This window comes from Oratosquilla oratoria, chromosome 22 (genome assembly GCF_046742065.1).
Source record: "Oratosquilla oratoria isolate Oo_2021 chromosome 22, ASM4674206v1, whole genome shotgun sequence".
NCBI lineage: Eukaryota > Metazoa > Arthropoda > Malacostraca > Stomatopoda > Squillidae > Oratosquilla > Oratosquilla oratoria.
Window position 1 is genome coordinate 11,860,462 of NC_134798.1, and position 26,846 is coordinate 11,887,307.

Genomic DNA, 26,846 nt, shown 5'->3' on the forward strand with positions numbered 1-26,846 from the left:
TGGGGCCTATCTGAATTGATGCCATCTAAAATTCTTTGTGTGAGGTTTATCAGAAGAGTGTTTGTGGAGTGTAGTGGCCTAAAACCGTGTTGTGAGTTAGCAAGGGGAATATGTGGTGTGACAAGTTTAAGTATTAGGCGTTCAATGACTTTAGAGGGGGTGCAGAGATGTTTGATTGGGCAGTGCGATGTTGGGAAAGGGAAATTGGGAGTGGGTAAGGGTGCTGGCTGTGGTTGGGGAGGTGGGAGTGGGGTTACTGGAGGGCAGGTAGAACATGTTCAAGTGTTTGTGTATTGGTTTGTGTCAGCAAATGTTGTACAAGTGAGGTGGGCTCAGTTTTTGCACATATTGCACTGAAGTGAGCCCTTTGTCTGTCTGCTCAAGGTAATGGGTAAAGAGCATGTTGGGCATGTGTATTTTGTGGTGGGCCCAGGATTGCTCTCTACATCTCCGGCTAAAAGTAGAAGAAGAGGGGTGATCGCCGGAAAATCACCCCTCGGTGCAGAAAAAACGTAACATTGCATGTTGAGAAAAAGGATTGTGGTACTCCCCAAGGCAGTCGTAGCTCCTATTGGGGATCGGTGCCACCTGCGTAGAGCCGTTGGCCAGGGCTGGTTGCTGCCGTTTGGCCCCCAACTCTTGGGGTTGGGGGGGTGGTCCCACGACGAAGACGCTGCGGCTCCAGGACCTGTATACCTTGGTTGGCTACCTTCCTCGCAAGGGAAAGATGCCTTTTGGTATATAGATAGAAACTTGAGGGAACAGTTGTTTAATTCACTTGATTAAATTTATTATTTATTTACTATTATTATTATTTACTTTTCTGCATGAGGGGATGGAGAGGGGGGGGTCGCCAAATTAATGAAGCAGCCTTGCTGTGGATGTGCTGTGTCTTGCAACACTGCTTCTGACCCAGAGCAGTGGACAAGATGCAGGGATGACCCATCATCCAGGAGGTGCCAAGGTAAGAGGGAGGGAAGAGGGTAGAGGGGAGTTGAGTATGTAGGGGATGGAATGGGTGGGAGTGGTTTCTATGCCTTTGTCTTTTGGCTACCTCCCATCTAAGGGGGAAAAAAAGCCTTTGGTATATGTATGTACTTAAGAAAAGGGAGAAAAGTAGGAGATAAAGCAGTTGTTGTTTGCTGACGACACTGTGTGTAGTATGATCAGGAGGGATTAAGGAAGTAAGTGATGTAGTTTGGAAAAATGTACAAAAGAAGGAAGTTGAAGATAAATGTGGGTAAAATTAAGGTGACGAGATGTACAAGGGAGAGGTTGGCAGCAATTTGGAAGTGAGTATTAAGGGAGAGAGATTGGAGGAAGTGGATAGCTTTAGATACTTTGGTGCGAATGTGGCAGGAAAGGGAGGAGTGGAGGTAGAATGTAGATTGAGAGAAGCAAGTAAATGCCTTGGGGGATTAAAAAGTGTAATGAGAAATAGACATCTGGGAATGAATGCTAAGAGGAGATTGTATGAAGGAGTGATTGTGTCAACAGCACTGTATGGGGCAGAAACATGGAACATAATAGAGGAAGTTTTAATGTGCTTGAGATGAAATGCATGAAAATTATAGAAGGGGTTACTAGGTTTGATGGAGTGAGAAACAAGGAGGTGAGGAGGAGAGTGGGGTGGAAAGGAAGTTGGGAGGTAGGGTTGATGAAAGAGTGAAGAAAGATTAGTAAAAAAGGTGAGGAAGGCAGAGGTGGAGGGAGTGAACTGAGGGGGCAACCAAGAATGAGATGGTTGGATGGGGTAAAAGGGGCATTGGAGGGAAATGTCTGTTGAGGAAGGAAGGGAGAAGATAAGAGTGAATGGAGAAGGGTTGTGTATAGATGTTGCTGTGATACATGGAAAGGAGTGGGTAGGGAGAGTATGTATGAATGATATTTTGATGCAGCCAAAGGGATTTCTCTTTTTCTGCATTAGGAGATGGGGGGGAGGGGTTCTCAATTTGATGAAGCAGTCTTACTATGGATGTGCTGTCTTGCTGTATTGTTTCTGACCCAGAGCAGTTGGTGGGATGCAGGGATGAACCATCATCCAGGAGGAGCTGAGAAGAGAGGGAGGGGGTTGTGAATGGGAATGGAGTATGTGGGAATGAAATTGGTGGGAGTAGATTTGTGCCTTTGACTTTGGCTGCCTTGTGAGGGGGGAAAAGCTGTTGGTGTATGTATTATTACACTGGGTTGCACCAGAAAAAAAATTATTGCAACAGAGACGTCATCAACGTTTTTCATTACAGTTTCGCATGCTAAACCCATAAAGCATACCCATTTTTCAGGGAGGTCTTCATTTTTTTGTAATAACTGACACTATATTTATAAGATTCATTGTGCAGAAATGCGTATAAGCCAGGTTCTATAAAAGACCTGTGAATATATAAGGGTAAGTAAAGGACATTCGAGGTTGACGGTACATTTCATATTATTGAAAACAAACAAAAACATGATAAATGGGCATAACATACATGCAGGCATGTAGATATCTGATTACAAAAAACAGTTTTATTTGAAAGCTGAAGGCAGCTATTCTCCTTGAAAAGTACGCTTTTGCGACATTCTCTTGTGTGCCAGTTTATCAGCAGATGTTGTCCAGCTTCTTCGAAGAGACCAGCAGTAATCAGCCATTATGGTCACACTCCAATTGCCTTGATAGCGGCGCTCCATTTCGGATATATCTTGATGGAACCTCTCACCCTGTTCCTCACTGTACTCACCCACGTTAGCAGGAAAGTAGTCAAGGTGGCTATGTAGGAAATGTATTTTGATGCTCATGCGTGCGCCAGCCGCCTCATATGCTTGAAGCATGTTCTCAACCTGTTCCTTGTAGTCATCCGATTTTCTGTTCCCCAAGAACCATGCCACAACTAACTTAAAACTTTCCCAAGCACTTCTTTCACGAGGTGTTAATGCTTCACTAAATCCAGAATCTGACATAAGCTCACGAATCTGTGGTCCTACAAATATGCCAGCTTGCAGTTTAGCATCACTAACAAGAGGGAATTTATGGGACAGGTATTTAAACCCTTCTCCATCTTTCGGAAGTGATTTCACAAAATTTTTAATCAATCCCAGCTTTATGTGAAGGGGAGGTAGAAGCACTTTCTCTGCTGGTACAAGTGGTAGTGTTTTGACGTTATGGCGGCCAGGTACAAATTCCATCCGTTGTGGCCATTCCCGTTGTCGGTAGTGTACGGAATCTGCACGGCTGTCCCACAAGCATAAAAAGCATGGATGTTTTGTATGGCCTCCCTGCATCCCTAACAAAATAGTCAGGACCCTTAGGTCACCACAGAGAAACCAGTTGTAATCCTGATATTGTATGTTGTTAAGAAGAAGTGACATGGTAGCATAGGTTTCTTTTAAGGTAACAGAATGAGCAATGGGCAATGATGCTACTTGTTTACCATTAAAAAGTAGCACAGCTTTTAGACTCCTTGTGGAGGAGTCGATAAAGAGCCTCCATTCTTCAGGATGGTATTCTTTGCCCATGTGTTCTACAAGACCTGAAACATCGTGGCAATACACCATGTCATCTGACTTAGTAAAGTACTGCACGAATTCCTGCTCTCGATGCCTATACCATGCAAAGTGTGTATTACTTGCCAAAAGATCTTTCTCTACTAACCTTGAACCTAACAATTGTGCAGATTCTTTTGACAGCCCAAGATCTCTTACAAGGTCATCTAGCTCACTCTGTTCGAACAACTAAGGGTTTTTCCCAGAGGTCCCAGTCAACTTGATCTCTTGATACACATCTGGATTTTCACCGTCACTACATGAAGAGTCACTTGAACTAGCACGGTGTACATTCTCAGGAGGTATTGGCACAGGAACATCATCATTGTGTGGTACAGGTTGCATAGCTGATGGAATGTTTGGGTATTTAATGTGTTTCGAGCTTTTAGCATTTCTTCCCAGCGGTTTCACCATACAAAAATAGCAGTCTTCAAGGTGATTTGTAGGTTCCCGCCACACCATTGGTATACCAAATGGCATTTACTTACGGTTTCCTTTACTCCAATGGCATAAACCAGAAAAACAGTTCACACAGGCAATGTGAGGACCCCATGGTTTATCCTGATCTCCAATTCTGATGCCAAAGTAGGCACGATAGAGATGTTTTACTGAAGAAGTGATGGTGCGCTTCTGTTTTGATGGTGTGTACTTGCCGTATATGTAGCAAAAGGAGTCGGGGTGGTTCTTGCAAGTCCGTGGCATCCTTCAATTAATGAATCTGCAGCAATCCGTCAATGAATCTGCAACAAAATAGGTATATAAACATACTAGTATTAAACATATATATATAGTATTAAGCATATATATTAATTAAATTGATAATCACAATTAATAGAGGGGGGGGTCGCCGATTTAATGAAGCGGCCTTACTGTGGATGTGCTGTGTCTTGCGACACTGCTTCTGACCCAGGGCAGTGGACAAGGTGCAGGGATGACCCGTCATTCAGGAGGTGCTAAGATAAGAGGGAGGGTGGAGGGGTGTGGAGTGTATTCAGGGATGGAATGGGTGGGAATGATTTTATGCCTTTTCCTTTTTGGCTATCCCCCTTGTAAGGGGGAAAAAGCCTTGGTATATGTATGTATGTATGTACAATTAATAGATTAAACCTAACACCTACAACACTCGACTAATTAACGTAAGGCGCCACAAATCTGGCGCAGATTAACAAAACACTACACTAGGACATATGCTGTAACACATAAACTAGAACTTTTGGAGCAAAATGACTACTACCACCGTGATCAGCACGAAAAATTGTTCTAGAAAATGATACTGTCATTTATGTTGCATTTTTGATGCAGCCCAGTGTTATTTATTATTATTATCATTATTATTACAACAGCACTGTATGGAGCAGAAACATGGAACATAAGAGAGGAAGAGAGAAGGAACTTGAATGTGTTTGAGATGAAGTGTCTGAGAAGTATGATGGGGGTTACTAGGCTGGATAGAGTGAGAAATGAGGAGGTGAGGAGGAGAACAGGGGTGGAAAGGGAGTTGGGAGATAGGGTTGATGAAAGAGTATTAGGATGGTTTGGACACATGGAAAGAATGAGTGAAGAAAGACTAGTAAAGGAGGTATGGAAGGCAGATGTGGGGGGAGTGAACATGAGGGGACGTCCTAGGATGAGATGGATGGATGGGGTGAAGGGGGCTTTGGGGAAGAGGGGAATGTCTGTTGAGGAAGGATGGGAGAGGACAGAAGACAGGGGTGAATGGAGAATGGTTGTATATGGAAAATGTTGTGATGCATGAGGTGGAATGGGGGGTGAGGTAATGTGTGTGAGCAAAAATTTTGACACAGCCCGAAGGGATTTCTCCCCGTCCTCTCCTTTATGTGGGGGGGACGGAGAGGGGGGGTCGCTGATTTAATGAAGCAGCCTTGCTGTGGATGTGCTGTGTCTTGCGACACTGCTTCTAACCCAGGGCAGTGGACAGGGTGCAGGGATGACCCGTCATCTAGGAGGTGCTAAGATGGGAGGGAGGGTGGAGGGGTGTGGAGTGTTTTCGGGGATGGAATGGGTGGGAATGATTTTATGCCTTGTCCTTTTTGGCTACCTCCCTGGTAAGGGGGAAAAAAGCCTTGGTATATGTATGTATGTATGTATCATTATTATTATTATTATGGTTACCTCCCTTGTAAAGGGGAGAAAGCCTTTGGTATATGTATGTATTATTATTATATATATATGTATATATACATATATATATTTTTTTGTTCTTTTCAACAGAATCATTGATGTGTTTCATGTTGGCCGAGGAAGTGCCCTGAATTCCTATATGGGTCGAGGTGTCACGTTGCATGCTACTGTTATCATCACCCAGATAATGAATAATGCAGTAAGTGCTATTGAAATGTAATGATGATGATATAAATATATATATGAAAGGGAAGGGCGAGTGTGAGTTTGGGAGTGTAGTTGGGAGGTACTCAGGAGTGAAGAGGGGATGAGGGAGATAAGGGGTGGTTATACTAGTAGGTGAAGAGATAAGTAAACATGTTGTGGAGTAGAAGAGGTTTCATCAAGGTTGATGTAGATGAAGGTGAAACTGGGAAGGGAGATTTGGGTTTTTGTAAGTGCGTATGGGCCTGGTAGTGAGAAGAGTGTAGAGGAAAGGGAGACTTTTTGGGTAGATATAAATGAGTGCACAGAACGATTAGGGAGAAATGTCAATGTAGTTGTATTGGGAGACCTGCTAGAGTAGGAAATGAACCAATAGATAGAGTGATTGGGAAGTATGGAGTTACAGGTAAAAATTGTAGTGGAGAATTGATGGTGGAGATGTGTCTTGAAAGAGAGTTGATGATAGCAGATACAGTGTTTAGGAAGCAAGTCAAGCATAAGTGCACATGGGAGAGGGTGGTGGATGGAAGGGTGGCAGATAGAGCGTTAATGGACTACATAGTGGTGACCAGGAGTATGGTAGGAAGAGTTAAAGATGTACATGTTCTAAGGGGAGAGAATGGGGGAATATCAGATCATTTCCTGGTGGAAGGTAAATTGAGAGTGGAGAATAGGTGGAGAAAGAGGAAAAGGGCAGAAGGTAGGGAGGTACTTAGAGTAAACTGCTTAAATGAGAAAGAAAAGGAGAATGAGTAAGAAGAAGCTGATAGAGGAGTGGGAGGGAGTGAAGGATAGAGTAGAACTCGGAGTGGAGGAGGAATGGGGATGGTTCAAGGAGGGAGTCATAAGGTGTGCAAAGATGGTGTTTGAAACAAGGAGGGTGGGAGGAAATAGAAGGAAGGGTAGTGAGTGGTGGGATGAGGCAGCGAAGAAGGGTGTAGAAGAGAAGAAGCAGGCATTCATAGATTGGATACAAATTAGGACGAGGGAATCGTATGAGAGGTACAAAGTAAAGAGAAAGGAAGTTAAGCATAAGATAAAGGAAGCAAAGAGGAGAGCAGATGTGAAATGCGGTAGGAGTATGGCAGAAAAATTTGAAATTAATAAAAAGATGTTTTGGAAGGAAATTAAAAGAGGAAGAGGAGGTGAATCAAGTAGAGAAGAAAAGGTAAAAGGTGCAGATGGAGAGATGATAATGGAAGAGAAGGCAGTGAGAGGAAGATGGGCAGAGTATTTTAGGGAGTTGCTAAGTGTGAAGGATAGGGAGGGAAAGGTAGTTGCAGTGGGAAGCGCTAAGAAAATGACCGTGATGAGTGAGGAAAATGGAAGAGAAATAGGGAAGGATGAAGTGAAAGCAGCTGTTAAGATGATGAGAGCAGGTAAGGCACCTGGGTTGGATGGATGCCATGCAGAATGTCTGAAGAAAGGAGGTACAGTGATGGTGGACTGGCTGGTGTTTGTTTAAGAGAGGGTAGAGTGCCGGAGGATTGGAGGAGTGCCTGTATAGTTCCACTTTACAAAGGAAAAGGGGACAAGTGTGAGTGTAGTAGTTTCAGAGGGATAAGGTTGTTGAGTAGTTGGGAAGGCTTATGGGAGGGTCTTGATTGAGAGGATTAGGAGAGGAACAGAGGGAGTAATTGGTGAGGAACAGTGTGGTTTTAGGTAGGGGATGTGTAGATCAGATTTTTGTGGTAAGACAGATATGTGAGAAAGCTATATGAAAAGGTAAGGGTGTCTTTGGGCTTTTATGGATTTGGAAAAGGCTTATGACAGGATAGACAGGAAGACACTGTGGGAGGCACTGCAGATATATGGGATAGGAGGAAAGCTGTTAAGAGCAGTCAAGAGTTTTTACAAGATTAGTATTGCTTGTGTTAGGATTAGAAATGGAGAGAGTGAGTGGTTTGAGGTAGAGGTGGGACTTCATCAGGGATGTGTTATGTCGCCCTGGCCGCTCAATCTATACATGGATGGGGTGGTGCGAGAGGTAAATGCAAGGGTAGTGGGTCAGGGGTTGGAGATGGTTAAAGAAAATGGAGAAAAGTGGGAAATAAGCCAGTCGTTGTTTGCTGACGACACTGTGCTTGTATCAGGATCAGAGGAGGGATTGAGGAAGTTAGTGACAGAGTTTGAGAAAGTGTGTGAAAAAAGGAAGCTGAAGATAAATGTGGGAAAAAGTAAGGTGATGAGATGTACAAGGGGTGAGGAAGTATGTATGAGAAAAAATTTGATGCAGCCCAAAGGAATTTCTCTTCGTCTTCTCCTTTTCTGCATGAGGGGACGGAAAGGGGGGTCGCCAAATTTATGAAGCGGCATTGCTGTGGATGTGCTGTGTCTTGCGACACTGCTTCTGACCCAGGGCAGTGGACAGGATGCAGGGATGACCCATCATCCAGGAGGTGCCAAGATAAGAGGGAGGGAGGAGGGTGGAGGGGAGTGGAATATGTAGGGAATGGAATGGGTGGGAGTGGTTTCTATGCCTTTTTCTTTTTGACTAACCCCCCCCCCCCATGTAAGGGGAAAAAGCCTTTGGTGTATGTATGTATGTATATGTATATATATACACACACACACAGTGTTTGGGATAAATTTGATAATTTTTTTATCTTCTATCATTTCAGAACCATATGAAGGATTTAATAGCGGTAAAGTGCAATAGATAGCTGATTCTGTGTACTATTGGTAAGTGTGAGAGCTAGAGAGCATGGACAACTGGAAAGCACTGGAATATTGGAAGAGAGTGACCTGCATCATGATGATTCCTGCCGTATTCAAAAATTCAGAAATCTTAGCTGCACCTCAGTGCTCTTGAATACTGTGAAGGCCATCAGATGTGAGCTGGAGAATTGCGACAGAAATGTGGAAGCAGTGGCTAGGAGGAAGGATCATAGCAGGCGTTCTGGCTCTTTCTGCACAACGAAATTCATCGAGAAGCTGCAAAAAAGGTGCGGCAAGATCCAGGCAAGGCATTGCGGACCTTGATGAGAGACATGGGCATCAGAGTGGCAACTTTGAAGAAATTGCTGTATGAGGATCTTCGCTACCCCTCATACAAGAGGTGCAAAGGCCTACTATTCACTGCCAAGGCCCAAGAGAACTGCCTCAAAAAAGCCAAGAAATTCAACAAGGTCAAACACCTAGTTAAGACAGGAATGCTCTGGTTCTTCTCAGATGATAAGAAATTCTGCCAGGACCAGTTGCACAATGCACAGAACAGCAGGTGGCTAGCCTACAGTCCACACTTTATGAAGACCAAGTTCCCTCAAACTGTGATGGTCTTTGGGTGTGTTTCCAGTGAAGGCCACGTCATGCTGCCCCACATCTTTGAAGAGGAACTCAGACTCACTTCAGATGGCTATGTTGAGTTGCTGTCCACTGTTGTCAAGTGCTGGGTGGAGAGGGTGGCTGTGGGAAGACCATACATGTGGCAGCAGGACTCAGCTCTGTGTCACACCTCTGGGAAAACCCAGAAGTGGCTGTCTGAGAACTATGACTTCACCAGTCCCAACATCTGGCCTTCCAACTCGCCTGATTGCAACCCATGGACTTTTATGTGTGGGGCACAGTTGAAAAAGACAATTGTGCCTACAACACCAAGGACAAGCTGATTGCCAGGATCAAACTGGTGTTCAGGCATCTCTTGAAGGACACTGTGAAGGCCATGTGCTGCAGGTTCAGGTCCAGCCTGGAGGCCATGGTGGAGGCTCTGGGTGGCTACTTTGAGTGAGCTATATTTGGCAAAAGATCCTCAAAGAGATGCACTTGGAATTTTGAGAATACATCAATTTTTGGCCAAGATATGACATTCTTCTTTCCTTTCTGAAAAAGTGTCAAATTTATCCCAAATACCCTGTGTATATACATATGATTTGAGAAAATCAACAGCAACAATGACAAGCTTTTAGGCATTTGTAAGGTTGCTGATTGAAAATTCAAAATACATTTTGAGCTAGTTATCTCTCTTTCTCTTAGATGTCTTTTGACCAATGCCATAATCCTCATGGAGGAAGTTATAACTGCTGGTGGTTCATAAAATATATAATTCAAAATGTCTTTTGAACTTCTAATCAGCAACCTTACAATAAATATAGCTCTAATATCTTTTTATATTGTGGTCTTGTCTTCAAAGGTACAACTGGTGTAATACCTCATTATTATTTTATTTTTTATTTATTTATTTATTTATTTTTTTCATAGTTGGTCAAGAAATGGCATGAAGCACTAGAGGCAGACTCATCCACATCTCTCTCCTGGATGGTGTCAGTCTGGGTTTACCGCGACTGTCTTGTGGCTGCTGCAGGACTCTCCTTGGCTGCTAGTATTGCTTGCACAGGGAAAGGACGTGTGTGGCTCTATAATGGCCTCTCACATGTGTCTGGTGGAGTGTGGGGAGCTGCTCTCAGGTAGGTATACTATTACATTTTTTTTTTTTTTTTTTTTCCATCTGCATGTTTTGAAGAGTGACAGAAAGACAAAAAAAAAATAGAAAAATAAATAGATAAATAAATGAATAAATAAAAGTATACTATCCAAATGTCAAGGGCTCCTTCACCCTTATAAGGAAGGTAGCCAAGCCAAAGGCATGTACCCACTCCCACCCATTCCACTCCCATCCACCACCCTTGTTTCCCTCTTATCATAGCTTCTTATGGATGATGGGTCATCTTTGTCTCCTACCGACTGCCTGGGTTGGAAGTAATGCAGGAGTGCACAGTATATTCACAGCAGGGCCTCTTCACTTACATGGCAACACCCAGTCTCTACTCCCTCCCTTCCTTGTATCAAAGTATCATCCATACACAGCCATTCTCCACTCATCCCTACCCAATACCATTTCCCTTCCTTGGTCAACAGACATTCCCCTCTTGCTCAATGTCCCTTTTCACCCCTTCCATCCATCTCAACCTAGGTCATCTCCTCAAGTTCAGTACACCCACCTCTGCCCTCCATATCGCTTTTGCTAATCTTTCTTCACTCATTCTTTCCATGTGTTCAAGGATGTCCAGATTTTGGTGCATTAACCACTTGTATGTATATATATATATATATATATATATTGCTGAATAACCACAAAGGAAACTGGAAAAGAAAACTAAAATTCCCAAGCGCTTTCATGATATTCCCCTGAAGATGTGAAATATCACGAAAGTGCTTGGGAATTTTAGTTTTCTTTTCCTGTTTCCTTTGTGGTTATTCAGCAATTTATTGGATCATATACTCCATTCCCCTCCACCCTCTTCCCTCCCTCACATTTGGGCTTCTCCTGGATGACGGGTCATCCCTGCATCCCGTCCACTGCCCTGGGTCAGAAGGAGTGTTGCAAGACACAGGACATCCACAGCAAGGCCGCTTCATTAATTCGGTGATCCCCCTCTCCGTTCCCTTATGCAAAAAAGGAGAAGACAGGGAGAAATCCTTCCGGGCTGCTTCAATTTATTTCTCATACATACTCATTCACCCCCCCATCCCCCACCCCCTCATGCATCACAGCATCATCCATACACAACCCTTCTCCATTCACTCTTCTTTCCTCTCCTGTCTGTCCCCAACATACATTCCTCTCTTTTGTATTTACCTAGTTGTATTTTACGGGAAGGGGAGCTATGCTCGTGGTGACCTGTTTTTGTATCTCACAAGAGCAAGTTTGTTCTTAAATTCTTGTATGGTGTTTGCACACACTATTTCTTCATCCAATTTGTTACATATGTCTATCACCCTGTGTGGGAAGCTGTGCTTTTTCAGTTCTCTTCAGTAGCTGTCCTTTTTGAGTTTCATTTCATGACCTCTTGTTTTTCCTCTGTCCCTTTTTAATAAGTCCTCTCTATTAAGGCATTCCTTTCCTTTCATAATCCTGTAGATGGTTAGTATGTCCCCTCATTCTCTCCTTTGTTCCAGGGTCGGCAATTCCAGTTTGGCCAGTCTTTGTTCATATGTCAAGTTTGAAAGTGTTGGGGCCATCTTTGTCGTTGCTCTTTGTATTCTTTCTAATTTTCTTATATTCTTTTTTGTACTGGGTGACCATATCAGCTTTGCATATTCCAGTTTTGGCCTTATCAGTGTTTGTAATATTTTTTTTTATCATTTCCTTATCCAGGTATTTAAGAGCCACCTTTATTGAACAAATTGTATGTTTCTCTGACTATTTTATTTATATGTTTATCTGGTGACATGTTTTTGGTGATGATTACTCCTAGGTCCCTCTCTGAATCTACTTTCTTTACTTCTTTTTCATTAATTTCATACTGTCCTGATATTCTATTTTTGCTTTTCCCAAATTCGATTATACTGCACTTCTTGATGTTGAATTCTACTTCCCATCTCTTGCTCCACTCTGTGTGTGTATTTATTTACCTAGTTATAATATACGGGAGGGGAGCTATGCTCGTGGTGACCCGTCTTTGTATCTCTCCGCATCAAGTTTTATCTTAAAATCTTGTATAGTGTTAGCACATACTGTTTTGTTGTCTAATTTGTTCCATGTATTTATCGCTCTGTGTGGGAAACTGTTCCTTTTCAAGTTTTTTCTATAACTATCCTTTTTCGATTTTTTTCCTTGTCCTCTTGTTTTACCATTTTCCCACACTAATAGGTCGTTCCTGTCTAAAACTTCCATTCCTTTCATTATTCTGTAGATAGTTAGCAAATCTCCTCATTCTCTTCTTTGTTCCAGAGTTGGTAGGTTCAATTTGGATAGTCTTTGCTCATATGTTAGTTCGGCGAGTGTCGGTGCTAGTTTGGTTGTCGATCTTTGTAATCTTTCTAGTTTCTTAATATTCTTTTTGGTACTGGGTGTCCAAAGTGATGCTGCGTACTCAAGTTTTGGTCTTATTAGTGTAATTAGTATTTTCCTTATCATTTCTTCGTCCATATAAGTAAATGCCACTTTGATTGCTCTCAATAAGTTGTAGGTTTCTCCGAACATCTTATTTATATGCTTATCTGGTTTCATGTCCTTTCCAATCATCACTCCAAGATCTTTTTCATAGTTTTTTTTATTTTATTTTTTCTTCCCCAATTCTGTAATCTTTTGATATTCTGTTTCTACTCTTTCCAAATTCCATTATACTGCATTTCTTAATATTGAATTTTACTTCCCACTTTTGAGTCTAATTCCATATTGTGTCCAGATCTTGTTGCAATGAGTTGCAGTCCTCTTCCGTTTTTACCTTCTTAAGTAATTTTGCATCATCTGTGTGTGTGTGTGTGTGTATTTACCTAGTTGTATTTTGCGGGAAGGGGAGCTATGCTCGTGGTGTCCTGCCTTTGTATCTTGCAGTGTCTAGTTTGCTTTTAAACTCATGAATGGTTTTTGTGCATACTATTTCATTATCCAGTTTGTTCCAAGTGTCCACTACTCTATGTGGAAAACTGTTTTTCTTCAGTTCTCTTCTGTAGCTATGTTTTTTATTTTCTTTCCATGTCCTCTTGTGTTTCTCTTGTCCCAGTTTAGTAAGTCATCTCTATTAAGTATCTCTGTGCCTTTCATGATTATGTTGATGGTCACCTCTCTCTCTTCTTTGCTATAGCGTCGGTAACTCCAGTTTAGCCAATCTCTCCTCATATGATAGGTTTGCAAGTGCAAGTGCCATTTTTGTTGCTGCTCTCTGGATTCTTTCTACTTTCTTTATATTCTTTTTGGTACTGGGTGACCACAATGTCACCGCATACTCTAGTCTAGGCCTTATCAATGTAACCAATATTCTTTTTTATCATGTCTTCGTCCAAGTATGCAAATGCCACTTTTATTGATCTTAGCAAGCTGTAAGCCTCCCTGACAATTTTGTTAATTTGTTTATCATAGGACAAGTCGTTTGTGATAATTACCCCCAAATCTTTTTTGCATCCTGCCTTCTTTACCTCCTTGGTTCCAAGGATTACTCCTAGGTCCCTTTCTGAATCTACTTTCTTTACTTTTTTTTCATTAATTTCATACTGTCCTGATATTCTATTTTTGCTTTTTGCCAAATTCGATTATACTGCACTTCTCGATGTTGAATTCTACTTCCCATCTCTTGCTCCACTCTGTGTGTGTGTGTGTATATGTACAGATGTTCCTCTACTTACGTTCATTCGTTTTACGTTTTTTCGACTTTACGTTTTTTTTTTTTTTTTTTTTTTTTTTTTAGTGAATTTTTTAGTTTAGTGCGCTCTCCGTAGTATGAGACGTTCAAACTATACTTATGCATGACACTGCGTCTATTCTTTACATGGCACAAACGACAGACTGAACGTGCCTTGCCCCCTCCTCCTCCTCCTCCTCCTCCTCCTCCTCCTCCTCCTTCTCCTCCACCATCTCATTTTATGTTGCTTGAATTTAATTAATTTGAAATTCCATACAAGGGGGGTAGCCAAAAAGAAAAAGGCATAAAATCATTCCCACCCATTCCATCCCTGAATACACTCCACATCCCTCCACCCTCCCTCTTATCTTAGCACCTCCTGAATGACGGGTCATCCCTGCACCTTGTCCATTGCCCTGGGTCAGAAGCAGTGTCGCAAGACACAGCACATCCATAGCAAGGCCGCTTCATTAAAGCGGCGACCCCACCTCTCCGTCCCCCCATTGCATAAAGTGAGAGGACGGGGAGAAATCCCTTCGGGCTGCGTAAAATTTTGCTCACACATACTACCTCACCCCCCATCCCCCCGCACATTCCACCTCATGCTATCCCAACATCATCCATATACAACCATTCTCCATTCACCCCTGTCTTCTGTCCTCTCCTGTCCTTCCTCAACAGACATTCCCCTCTTCCCCAAAGCCCCCTTCACCCCATCCATCCACCTCATCCTAGGACGTCCCCTCATGTTCACTGCCTCCACATCTGCCTTCCACACCTCTTTTACTAGTCTTTCTTCACTCATTCTTTCCATGTGTCCAAACCATCCTAATATTCTTTCATCAACCCTATCTCCCAGCTCCCTTTCCAACCCCGTTCTCCTCCTCACCTCATCATTTCTCACTCTATCTAGCCTAGTAACCCCCATCATACTTCTCAGACACATCATCTCAAACACATTCAAACTCCTCTCTTCTTCTCTTATGTTCCATGTTTCTGCCCCATACAGTGCTGTTGGCACAATCACTCCTTCATACAGTCTCCTCTTAGCATCCATTCCCAAATGTCTATTCCTCATTACACTCTTTAATCCACCAAGGCATTTACTCGCTTCTCTCAATCTACATTCTACCTCCACTTTCACTCCACCTTTCCCTGCCACATTTGCACACAAGTATCTAAAACTATCCACTTCCTCCAGTTGCTCTCCCATAATGCTCACTTCCAGTCTACTGCCACTTTCACTCCTTGTACATCTCATCACCTTACTTTTACCCACATTTATCTTTAGCTTTCTTCTATCACATACTCTCCCAAACTCTGTCACCAACTTCCTCAATCCCTCCTCCGATCCTGCCACAAGCGCAGTGTCGTCCGCAAACAACAACTGGCTCACCTCCCACTTTTCTCCATTTTCTTTAACCATCTCCAATCCCTGACCCACTACCCTTGCATTTACCTCTCGCACCACCCCATCCATGTATAAGTTGAACAGCCAGGGTGACATAACGCATCCTTGACGAAGTCCCACCTTTACTTCAAACCACTCACTCTCTCCATTTCCAATCCTGACACAAGCTCTACTATTCTCATAAAAACTCTTGAGAGCTCCTAGAAGCTTTCCTCCTATCCCGTATATCTTCATAACCTCCCACAGTGCCTTTCTGTCTACCCTATCATAAGCCTTTTCCAGATCCATAAAAGCCCAAAAAACATCCTTCCCCTTTCCTATAGCTTTCTCACATATCTGTCTTACCACAAAGATCTGATCTACACAACCTCTACCTGTCCTAAATCCACACTGTTCCTCACCAATTACTCCTTCTGTTCCTCTCCTAATCCTCTCAACCAAGATCCTCCCATAAGCCTTCCCAACTACACTCAACAAGCTAATCCCTCTGAAACTACTACATTCACACTTGTCCCCTTTTCCCTTGTAAAGAGGAACTATACACGCACTCCTCCAGTCCTCCGGCACTCTACCCTCTCTCCAACAAACATTAAATAACCTCACCAACCAGTCCACCATCACTGTACCTCCCTTTTTCAGACATTCCGCATGGCATCCATCCAGACCAGGTGCCTTACCTGCTTTCATCATCTTAACAACTGCCTTCACCTCATCCTTCCTTATTTCTCCTCCATTCTCCTCATTCATCACTCTCATTTTCTTCGCACTTCCCACTGCAGCAATCTTTCCTTCCCTATCCTCCTTCACATTAAGTAATTCCCTAAAATATTCTGCCCATCTTCCCCTAACTGCCTTATCTTCCATTATCATCTCTCCATCTGCACCTTTTACCTTTTCTTCTCTACTTGATTCGCCTCCTCTTCCTCTCTTAATTTCTTTCCAAAACATCTTTTTATTACTTCCAAAATTTTCTGTCATACTCATACCCCATTTCACATCTGCTCTCCTCTTTGCAACCTTTACCTTTTGCTTTACTTCTCTTTTCTTTTCTTTGTACCTCTCATGTGACTCCCTCATCCTATTTTGTAACCAATCTGTGAAAGCTCGCTTCTTCTCTTCTACAACCTTTTTTGTTTCCTCATCCCACCATTCACTACCCTTTCTTCTATTTCCCCCTGTCCTTGTTCCACACACCATCCTTGCACACGTCCCCGTCTGGGGTATTGGCTGCTTGTTATTGTGGCAAAGTAGCATGCAGTTGATACTTTAGGGTCTATATGGGGCACCCCTACGGACCAGAGCCACACATCATTTTGTCTATGATAGAGGAAAACTCTGATCATAAAGAAATGATGACACTTTTATACTACGACTGTCCCTCCGTTATGCTGTCCTCCAACCCCTTGTTGCTGTCCTGTACCATTCTCTGAGTATTCCTTTTCTGTGATGGGGGAATTCCCTGTGGTGGGGGAAAAGAATACTGCCACCAAGTATTCCCACTTGGATCGTAAGAGGCGAGAAGAAAGGGACGGGGATTGGGACTAGACATCCTTCTCCTTGTAGCCCCACAGGGGAAATTCCTTAAAAAAGAAAAGAAGGCATAAGAGGGGCTGGAAAGCCTCGGACCAGCACCCTAAGGTTTGGGTCTTTTAATGTGCGTGGATGTGGTACAGATGGGAGTAAAAGGGAAGAGATAGGTAGTATGTTTGTGAGAAGAAAGATGGATGTGTTGGCTTTGAGTGAAACTAAGTTGAAAGGGAAGGGTGAGTGTAAGTTTGGGAGTGTAAGTGGGAGGTTATCAGGAGTGAAGAGAGGGCGAGGGAGGGAAGGGGTGGCCATTCTAGTAAGTGAAGAGATAGGTAAACGGGTAGTGGAGTGGAAGGAGGTTTCCTCAAGGATAATGTGGATGAAGGTGAAACTGGGGAAGGAGATGTGGGTCTTTGTAAGTGCATATGGGCCTGGCAGTGAGAAGAGTGTAGAAGAAAGGGAGGCTTTTTGGATAGATCTAAATGAGTGCATAGAGGATTTAGGGAGAAATGTCAATGTGATAGTACTTGGAGACCTTAATGCTAGGGTAGGAAATGGTCCAATTGATGGAGTGGTTGGGAAATGTGGAGTTCCAAGAAAAAATCGTAGTGGAGAGTTGATGGTGGAAATGTGTCTAGAAAGAGAGTTGTTGATAGCAAATACAGTGTTTCGGAAGAAAGTCAAGCATAAGTACACATAGGAGAGGGTGGTGGAGGGAAGGGTGGTAGATAGAGCGCTAATGGATTATGTAGTGGTAAATAGGATTATGATAGGAAGAGTTAAGGATGCACATGTGCTAAGGGGAGAGGGTGGGGGAATATCATATCATTTTCTGGTGGAAGGTAAGTTGAAAGTGGAGGATAGGTGGAGAAAGAGGAAAGGGACAAAAGGTAGGGAGGTTCTTAGAGTGAACTCTTTGAATGAGAAGGAAAAGGAGGAGTATGGAAAGAAGCTGAAGGAGGAGTGGGAGGGAGTAAAGGGTAGAGTAGAGCTGGGTGTGGAGGAGGAATGGGGATGGTTCAAGGAGGGAGTCATAAAGTGTGCATTTGAAATTAATGTTATTATTTTACAATGTTATATTTATAATTAATGATTTAGGGGTGTTTTATAAGATACGGTAATAGAATTTATGGATGTATAGTACAGTATGAACGGTCATACATTACTGGAACGTACAGTAACAACTTACGTTCATTTTCACGTTACGTTCGGCAGTTCGGAACAACTAAATCATAAGTTGAGGAGCGTCTGTATTTACCTAGTTGTATTTTACGGGAAGGGGAGCTATGCTCGTGGTGTCCCGTCTTCATATCTCATATTATCTAAACTATTTTTAAAATCATGTCTTTTTTTTTTTTTTTTTTTTTTTTTTTTTTTTTTTTTTTTTTTTTTTTTTTTTTTTTTTTTTTTTTTTTTTTTTTTTTTTTTTTTTTATTCCCTGTTGTGGGGGAAAAGAATAATGCCACCAAGTATTTCCACTTGGATCGTAAGAGGCGAGAAGAAAGGGACGGGGAGTGGGACTAGGCATCCTTCTCCTTGTAGCCCCACAGGGGACATTCCTAAACGAAAAAGTAAAGGCATAAGAGGGTCTGGAAGTTTTCGGACCAGCACCCTAAGGTTTGGGTCTTTTAATGTGCGTGGATGTGGTACAGATGAGAGTAAAAGGGAAGAGATAGGTAGTATGTTTGTGAGAAAAAAGATGGATGTGTTGGCTTTGAGTGAAACTAAGTTGAAAGGGAAGGGTGAGTGTAAGTTTGGGAGGTTATCAGGAGTGAAGAGAGGGCGAGGGAGGGAAGGGGTGGCTATTCTAGTAAGTGAAGAGATAGGTAAACGTGTAGTGGAGTGGAAAGAGGTTTCCTCAAGGATAATGTGGATGAAGGTGAAGCTGGGAAAGGAGATGTGGGTCTTTGTAAGTGCATATGGGCCTGGCAGTGAGAAGAGTGTAGAAGAAAGGGAGGCCTTTTGGATAGATTTAAATGAGTGCATAGATGATTTAGGGAGAAATGTCAACGTAATAGTACTGGGAAACCTTATTGCTAGGGTAGGAAATGGTCCAATTGATGGAGTGGTTGGGAAATGTGGAGTTCCAAGAAAGAATTGTAGTGGAGAGTTGATGGTGGAAATGTGTCTAGAGAGTTGATGATAGTGTTTTGGAAGAAAGTCAAGCATAAGTACACATGGGAGAGGGTGGTGGAGGGAAGGGTGGTAGATAGAGCGTTGATGAATTATGTAGTGGTAAATAGGACTGATAGGAAGAGTTAAGGATGTACATGTGCTAAGGGGAGAGGGTGGGGGAATATCAGATCATTTTTTGATGGAAGGTAAGTTGAGAGTGTAGGATAGATGGAGAAAGAGGAAAGGAACAAAAGAGTGAACTCTTTAGATGAGAAGGAGAAGGAGGAGTACAAGAAGAAGCTGAGAGAGGAGTGGGAGGGAGTGAAGAATAGAGTAGAACTAGGAGTGGAGGAGGAATGGGGATGGTTCAAGGAGGGAGTCACAAAGTGTGTAGAGATGGTATGTGTAACACAAAGGATGGGAGGAAATAGAAGGAAGGGTAGTGAATGGTGGGATGAGGAAGCAAAGAAGGTTGTAGAAGAGAAGAAGCGAGCTTTCACAGATTGGTTACAAAATAGGATGAGGGAGTCATATGAGAGGTACAAAGAAAAGAAAAGAGAAGTAAAGCAAAAGGGAAAGGATGCAAAGAGGATAGCAGATGTGAAATGGGGTAAGAGTATGACAGAAAATTTTGAAAGTAATAAAAAGATGTTTTGGAAAGAAATTAAGAGAGGAAGAGGAGGCAAATCAAGTAGAGAAGAAAAGGTAAAAGGTGCAGATGGAGAGATGATAATGGAAGAGAAGGCAGTAAGGGGAAGATGGGCAGAATAATGTAGGGAGTTGCTAAATACCCCATCTGGGGTATTGGCTGCTTGTTATTGTGGCAAAGTAGCATGCAGTTGATACTGTAGGGTCTATATGGGGTGCCCCTACGGACCAGAGCCACACATCATTTTGTCTATGATAGAGGAAAACTGTTCATAGAGAAATGACGACATTTTTATACTACGACTGTCCCTCCGTTATGCTGTCCTCCAACCCCTTGTTGTTGTCCTGTACCATTTCTCTGAGTATTCTTTTTCTGTGGTGGGGGAAAAGAATACTGCCACCAAGTATTCCCACTTGGATCATAAGAGGCGAGAAGAAAGGGACGGGGATTGGGACTAGGCATCCTTCTCCTTGTAGCCCCACAGGGGACATTCCTAAACAAAAAATAGAAGGCATAAGAGGGTCTGGAAGTTCTCGGACCAGTACCCTAAGGTTTGGGTCTTTTAATGTGCGTGGATGTGGTACAGATGAGAGTAAAAGGGAAGAGATAGGTAGTATGTTTGTGAGAAGAAAGATGGATGTGTTGGCTTTGAGTGAAACTAAGTTGAAAGGGAAGGGTGAGTGTAAGTTTGGGAGTGTAAGTGGGAGGTTATCAGGAGTGAAGAGAGGGCGAGGGAGGGAAGGGGTGGCTATTCTAGTAAGTGAAGAGATAGGTAAACGTGTAGTGGAGTGGAAAGAGGTTTCCTCAAGGATAATGTGGATGAAGGTGAAATTGGGAAAGGAGATGTGGGTCTTTGTAAGTGCATATGGGCCTGGCAGTGAGAAGAGTGTAGAAGAAAGGGAGGCCTTTTGGATAGATTTAAATGAGTGCATAGAGGATTCGGGAAGAAATGTTAATGTAATAGTACTGGGAGACCTTAATGCTAGGGTAGGAAATGGTCCAATCGATGGAGTGGTTGGGAAATGTGGAGTTCCAAGAAAGAATCGTAGTGGAGAGTTGATGGTGGAATTGTGTCCAGAAAGACAGTTGATGATAGCAAATACAGTGTTTCGGAAGAAAGTCAAGCATAAGTACACATGGGAGAGGGGTGTGGATAGAAGTGTGGTAGATAGAACGCTAATGGATTATGTAGTGGTAAATAGAATTATGACAGGAAGAGTTAACCCCATCCATACGGTGCCGCACATGTAGGCGTCATGAGGAGCAAGTGGATTCGCGACGCTGCCATATCGGCGTCTTGATTATATTTATTGTAGTCGCCCCTGTGTTTTTACATTCTCCCAAATTCGCCCTGAATCCCATTCTCTGTGGTTTTCAAAATTCGCGGGTGAAAGAGAGAACAATCGATATAAGCGGTGACTATATTTTATGATGCGAGTATTATTACGACACGTCGTACGGCTGGCATTGGCTGCTGCCCGCGAGATTTAAGTCCCGTACTGAAGTGGTTAAGGATGTAAATGTGCTAAGGGGAGAGGGTGGGGAATATCAGTTCATTTTCTGATGGTAGGTAAGTTGAGAGTGGAGGATAGATGGAGAAAGAGGAAAAGGACAAAAGGTAGGGAGGTTCTTAGAGTGAACTCTTTGAATGAAGAGGAAAACGAGAAGGAGTATGGAAGGAAGCTGAAGGAGGAGTGGGAGGGAGTAAAGGATAGAGTAGATCTGGGTGTGGAGGGGGAATGGGGATGGTTCAAGGAGGGAGTCATAAAGTGTGCAAGGATGGTGTGTGGAACAAGAAGGACAGGGGGAAATAGAAGAAAGGGTAGTGAATGGTGGGATGAGGAAGCAAAGAAGGTTGTAGAAGAGAAGAAGCGAGCTTTCACAGATTGGTTACAAAATAGGATGAGGGAGTTATATGAGAGGTACAAAGAAAAGAAAAGAGAAGTAAAGCAAAAGGGAAAGGATGCAAAGAGGAGAGCAGACGTGAAATGGGGTAAGAGTATGACAGAAAATTTTGAAAGTAATAAAAAGATGTTTTGGAAAGAAATTAAGAGAGGAAGAGGAGGCGAATCAAGTAGAGAAGGAAAGGTAAAAGGTGCAGATGGAGAGATGATAATGGAAGAGAAGGCAGTAAGGGGAAGATGAGCTGAATATTTTAGGGAGTTGCTAAATGTGAAGGAGGATAGGGAAGGAAAGATAGCTGCAGTGGGAAATGCTAAGAAAATGAGAGTGATGAGTGAGGAGAATGGAGGAGAAATAAGGAAGGATGAGGTGAAGGCAGTTGTTAAGATGATGAAAGCAGGTAAGGCACCTGGTCTGGATGGATGCCATGCAGAATGTCTGAAAAAGGGAGGTACAGTGATGGTGGACTGGTTTGTGAGGTTATTTAATGTTTGCTGGAGAGAGGGTAGAGTGCTGGAGGACTGGAGGACTGCCTATATAGTTCCTCTTTACAAGGGAAAAGGGGACAAGTGTGAATGTAGTAGTTTCAGAGGGATTAGCTTGTTAAGTGTAAATGGGAAGGCTTATGGGAGGATCTTGATTGAGAGGATTAGGAGAGGAACAGAAGGAGTAATTGGTGAGGAACAGTGTGGATTTAGGACAGGTAGAGGTTGTGTAGATCAGATTTTTGTGGTAAGACAGATATGTGAGAAAGCTATGGGAAAGGGGAAGGATGTTTTTTGGGCTTTTATGGATCTGGAAAAGGCTTAAGATAGGGTAGACAGAAAGGCACTGTGGGAGGTTATGCAGATATACGGGATAGGAGGAAAGCTTCTAGGAGCTCTCAAGAGTTTTTATGAGAGTAGTAGAGCTTGTGTCAGGATTAGAAATGGAGAGAGTGAGTGGTTCGAGGTAAAGGTGGGACTTCATCAAGGATACGTTATGTCGCCCTGGCTGTTCAACTTATACATGGATAGGGTGGTGCGAGAGGTAAATGCAAGGGTAGTGGGTCAGGGATTGGAGATGGTTAAAGAAAATGGAGAAAAGTGGGAGGTGAGCCAGCTGTTGTTTGCGGACGACACTGCGCTTTTGGCAGGATCAGAGGAGGGATTGAGGAAGTTGGTGACAGTTTGGGAGAGTATGTGATAGAAGAAAGCTAAAGATAAATGTGGGTAAAAGTAAGGTGATGAGATGTATAAGGGGTGAAAGTGGCAGTAGACTGGAAGTGAGCATTAAGGGAGAGCGACTGGAGGAAGTGGATAGTTTTAGATACTTGTGTGCAAATGTGGCAGGAAAAGGTGGAATGAAGGTGGAGGAAGAATGTAGATTGAGAGAAGCGAGTAAATGTCTTGTTGGATTAAAGAGTGTAATGAGGAATAGGCATTTGGGAATGGATGCTAAGAGGAGACTGTATGAAGGAGTGATTGTGCCAACAGCACTGTATGGGGCAGAAACATGGAACATAAGAGAAGAAGAGAGAAGGAGTTTGAATGTGTTTGAGATGATGTGTCTGAGAAGTATGATGGGGGTTACTAGGCTAGATAGAGTGAGAAATGAGGAAGTGAGGAGGAGAACAGGGGTGGAAAAGGAGCTGGGAGATATGGTTGATGAAAGAATATTAGGATGGTTTGGACACATGGAAAGAATGAGTGAAGAAAGACTAGTAAAAGATGTATGGAAGGCAGATGTGGAGGGAGTGAACATGAGGGGACGTCCTAGGATGAGGTGGATAGATGGGGTGAAGGGGGCTTTGGGGAAGAGGGGAATGTCTGTTGAGGAAGGACGGGAGAGGACAGAAGACAGGGTGAATGGAAAATGGTTATATATGGATGATGTTGTGATTGCATGAGGTGGAATGTGCGGGGGGTGGGAGGTGAGGTAGTATGTGTGAGCAAAATTTGACGCAGCCCGAAGGGATTTCTCCTCGTCCTCTCCTTTTATGCAATGGGGGGATGGAGAAGGGGGGTTGCCAATTTAATGAAGCGGCCTTGCTGTGGATGTGCTGTGTCTTGCGACACTGCTTCTGACCCAGGGCAGTAGACAAGGTGCAGGGATGACTCGTCATCCAGGAGATGCTCAGATAAGAGGGAGGGTGGAGGGGTGTGGAGTGTATTCAGGTATGGAATGGGTGGAAATGGTTTTGTGCCTTTCCCTTTTTGGCTATCTCCCTTGTAAGGGGGAGAAAGCCTTGGTATATGTATGCTAAATGTGAAGGAGGATAGGGAGGGAAAGATAGTTGCAGTGGGAAATGCTAAGAAAATGAGGGTGATGAGTGAGGAAAATGGAGGAGAAATAAGGAAGGATGAAGTGAAGGCAGTTGATAAGATGATGAAAGCAGGTAAGGCACCTGGTCTGGATGGATGCCATGCAGAATGTCTAAAAAAAAAAGGAGGTACAGTGATGGTGGACTGGTTTGTGAGGTTATTTAATATTTGCTGGAGAGAGGGTAGAGTGCCGGAGGACTGGAGGAGTGCCTGTATAGTTCCTCTTTACAAGGAAAAAGGGGACAAGTGTGAATGTAGTAGTTTCAGAGGGATTAGCTTGTTAACCCCTTCCATATGGTGCCGCATATGTAGGCGGCATGAGGAGCAAGTGGATATGCGAGGCTGCCTTATCGGCATCTTGATTATATTTATTGTAGTTGCTCCTGCGTTTTGACATTCTCCCTAAACTGCCTTTAATCACATTTTCTATTGTTTTCAAAATTTCACGGGTGAAAGAGAGAACGATCGATATAAGCGGTGACTATATTTTATGATGCGAGTATTATTACGACACGTCGTACGGCTGGCAGCGGCTGCTGCCCGCGAGATTTGAGCCCCGTACTGAAGAGGTTAAGTGTAAATGGGAAGCCTTATGGGAGGATCTTGATTGAGAGGATTAGGAGAGGAACAGAAGGAGTAATTGGTGAGGAACAGTGTGGATTTAGGACAGGTAGAGGTTGTGTAGATCAGATATTTGTGGTAAGACAAATATGTGAGAAAGCTATAGGAAAGGGGAAGGATGTTTTTTGGGCTTTTATGGATTTGGGAAAGGCAATAGGGTAGACAGAAAGGCACTGTGGGAGGTTATGCAGATATATGGGATAGGAGGAAAGCTTCTAGGAGCTGTCAAGAGTTTTTATGAGAGTAGTAGAGCTTGTGTCAGGATTAGAAATGGAGAGAGTGAGTGGTTCGAGGTAAAGGTGGGACTTCATCAAGGATGCGTTATGTCGCCCTGGCTGTTCAACTTATACATGGATGGGGTAGTGCGAGAGGTAATTGCAAGAGTAGTGGGTCAGGGATTGGAGATGGTTAAAGAAAATGGAGAAAAGTGGGAGGTGAGCCAGCTGTTGTTTGCGGACGACACTGCGCTTGTGGCAGGATCGGAGGAGGGACTGAGGAAGTTGGTGACAGAGTTTGGGAGAGTATGTGATAAAAGAAAGCTAAAGATAAATACATACATATACCAAGGCTTTTTCTCCCTTACAAGGGAGGTAGCCAAAAAGGGAAAGGCACAAAATCATTTCCACCCACTCCATCCGCGAATACACTCCACACCCCTCCACCCTCCCTCCTATCTGAGCACCTCCTGGATGATGGGTCATCCCTGGACCTTGTCCACTGCTCTGGGTCAGAAGCAGTGTCGCAAGACACAGCACATCCACAGCAAGGCCGCTTCATTAAATCGGCGACCCCCCCCTCTCCGGCCTCCCATTGCATAAAAGGAGAGGACGGGGAGAAATCCCTTCGGGCTGCATCAAATTTTGCTCACACATACTACCTCACCCCCCACCCCCCCGCCCATTCCACCTCATGCGATGAGATGTATAAGGGGTGAAAGTGGCAGTAGACTGGAAGTGAGCATTAAGGGAGAGCGACTGGAGGAAGTGGATAGTTTTAGATACTTGTGTGCAAATGTGGCAGGAAAAGGTGGAGTGAAGGTGGAGGTAGAATGTAGATTGAGAGAAGCAAGTAAATGCCTTGGTGGATTGAAGAGTGTAATGAGGAATAGATATTTGGGAATGGATGCTAAGAGGAGACTGTAGGAAGGAGTGATTGTGCCAACAGCACTGTATGGGGCAGAAACATGGAAAATAAGAGAAGAAGAGAAAAGGAGTTTGAATGTGTTTGAGATGAGGTGTCTGAGAAGTATGATAGGGGTTACTAGGCTAGATAGAGTGAGAAATGAGGAGGTGAGGAGAATAACGGGGGTGGAAAGGGAGTTGGGAGATAGGGTTGATGAAAGAGTATTAGGATGGTTTGGACACATGGAAAGAATGAGTGAAGAAAGACTAGTAAAAGAGGTCTGGAAGGCAGATGTGGAGGGAGTGAATATGAAGGGATGTCCTAGGATGAGGTGGATAGATGGGGTGAAGGGGGCTTTGGGGAAGAGGGGAATGTCTCTTGAGGAAGGACTGGAGAGGACAGAAGATGGGTGAATGGAGGATGGTTGTACAGATGCTCCTCTACTTACGTTCATTCGTTTTACGTTTTTTCTTTCGATTTTACGTTTGAACTGACTGTAAAAAAAAAACACTGTAAAAAAATTAATTTTTTGTGTGAATTTTTTAGTTTAGCGCGCTCTCCATAGTTCAAATGATACTTGCACATGATGCTGCGTCCATTGTTTACATTGTACAAACAACAAACTGAACATTCCTTGCTTCATCATCCTCCTCCTCCTCCCCTCCTCCTCCACCATCTCAATTTATGTTGCTTGAATTTAATTTATTTGAAATTAATGTTATTATTTTACAATATTATGTGTATAATTAATGATTTAGGGGTGTTTTATAAGATACGGTAATAGAATTTACGGATGTATAGTACAGTAACAACTTACGTTCATTTTCAACTTACGCTCGGCCCTTCGGAACGTAACTAAAACGTAAGTTGAGGAGCATCTGTATATGGATGATGTTGTGATGCATGAAATGGAATGGGCAGGGGGATGGGGGTGAGGTAGTATGTGTGAGCAAATTTTGACGCAGCCCGAAGGGTTTTCTCCCCGTCTTCTCCTTTTATGCAATGGGAGGATGGAGAGGGGGGGGTCGCCGATTTAATGAAGCGGCCTTGCTGTGGATGTGCTGTGTCTTGTGACACTGTTTCTGACCCAGGGCAGTGGACAAGGTGCAGGGATGACCCATCATCCAGGAGATGCTCAGATAAGAGGGAGGGAGGAGGGGTGTGGAGTGTATTCAGGGATGGAATGGGTGGGAATGATTTTATGCCTTTTCTCTTTTGGGTACCTCCCTTGTAAGGGGGAAAAAGCCTTGGTATATGTATGTATGTATGTA

General features: G+C 43.3%; 1 protein-coding gene across 10 annotated transcripts in view; it reads left to right on the top strand.

Moving 5' to 3' along the window:
- The window catches only part of LOC143037431 (rotatin-like), a 463,326-nt gene that overhangs the window by 235,483 nt on the left and 200,997 nt on the right, over nucleotides 1–26,846 (top strand). For all 10 annotated transcript variants that reach the window (XM_076205620.1, XM_076205622.1, XM_076205623.1 and 7 more), the window contains 2 exons: nucleotides 5,752–5,860; nucleotides 10,063–10,268. In XM_076205620.1, the coding sequence (XP_076061735.1) occupies nucleotides 5,752–5,860; nucleotides 10,063–10,268 (315 nt within the window). The remainder of the gene's footprint in view (nucleotides 1–5,751; nucleotides 5,861–10,062; nucleotides 10,269–26,846) is intronic.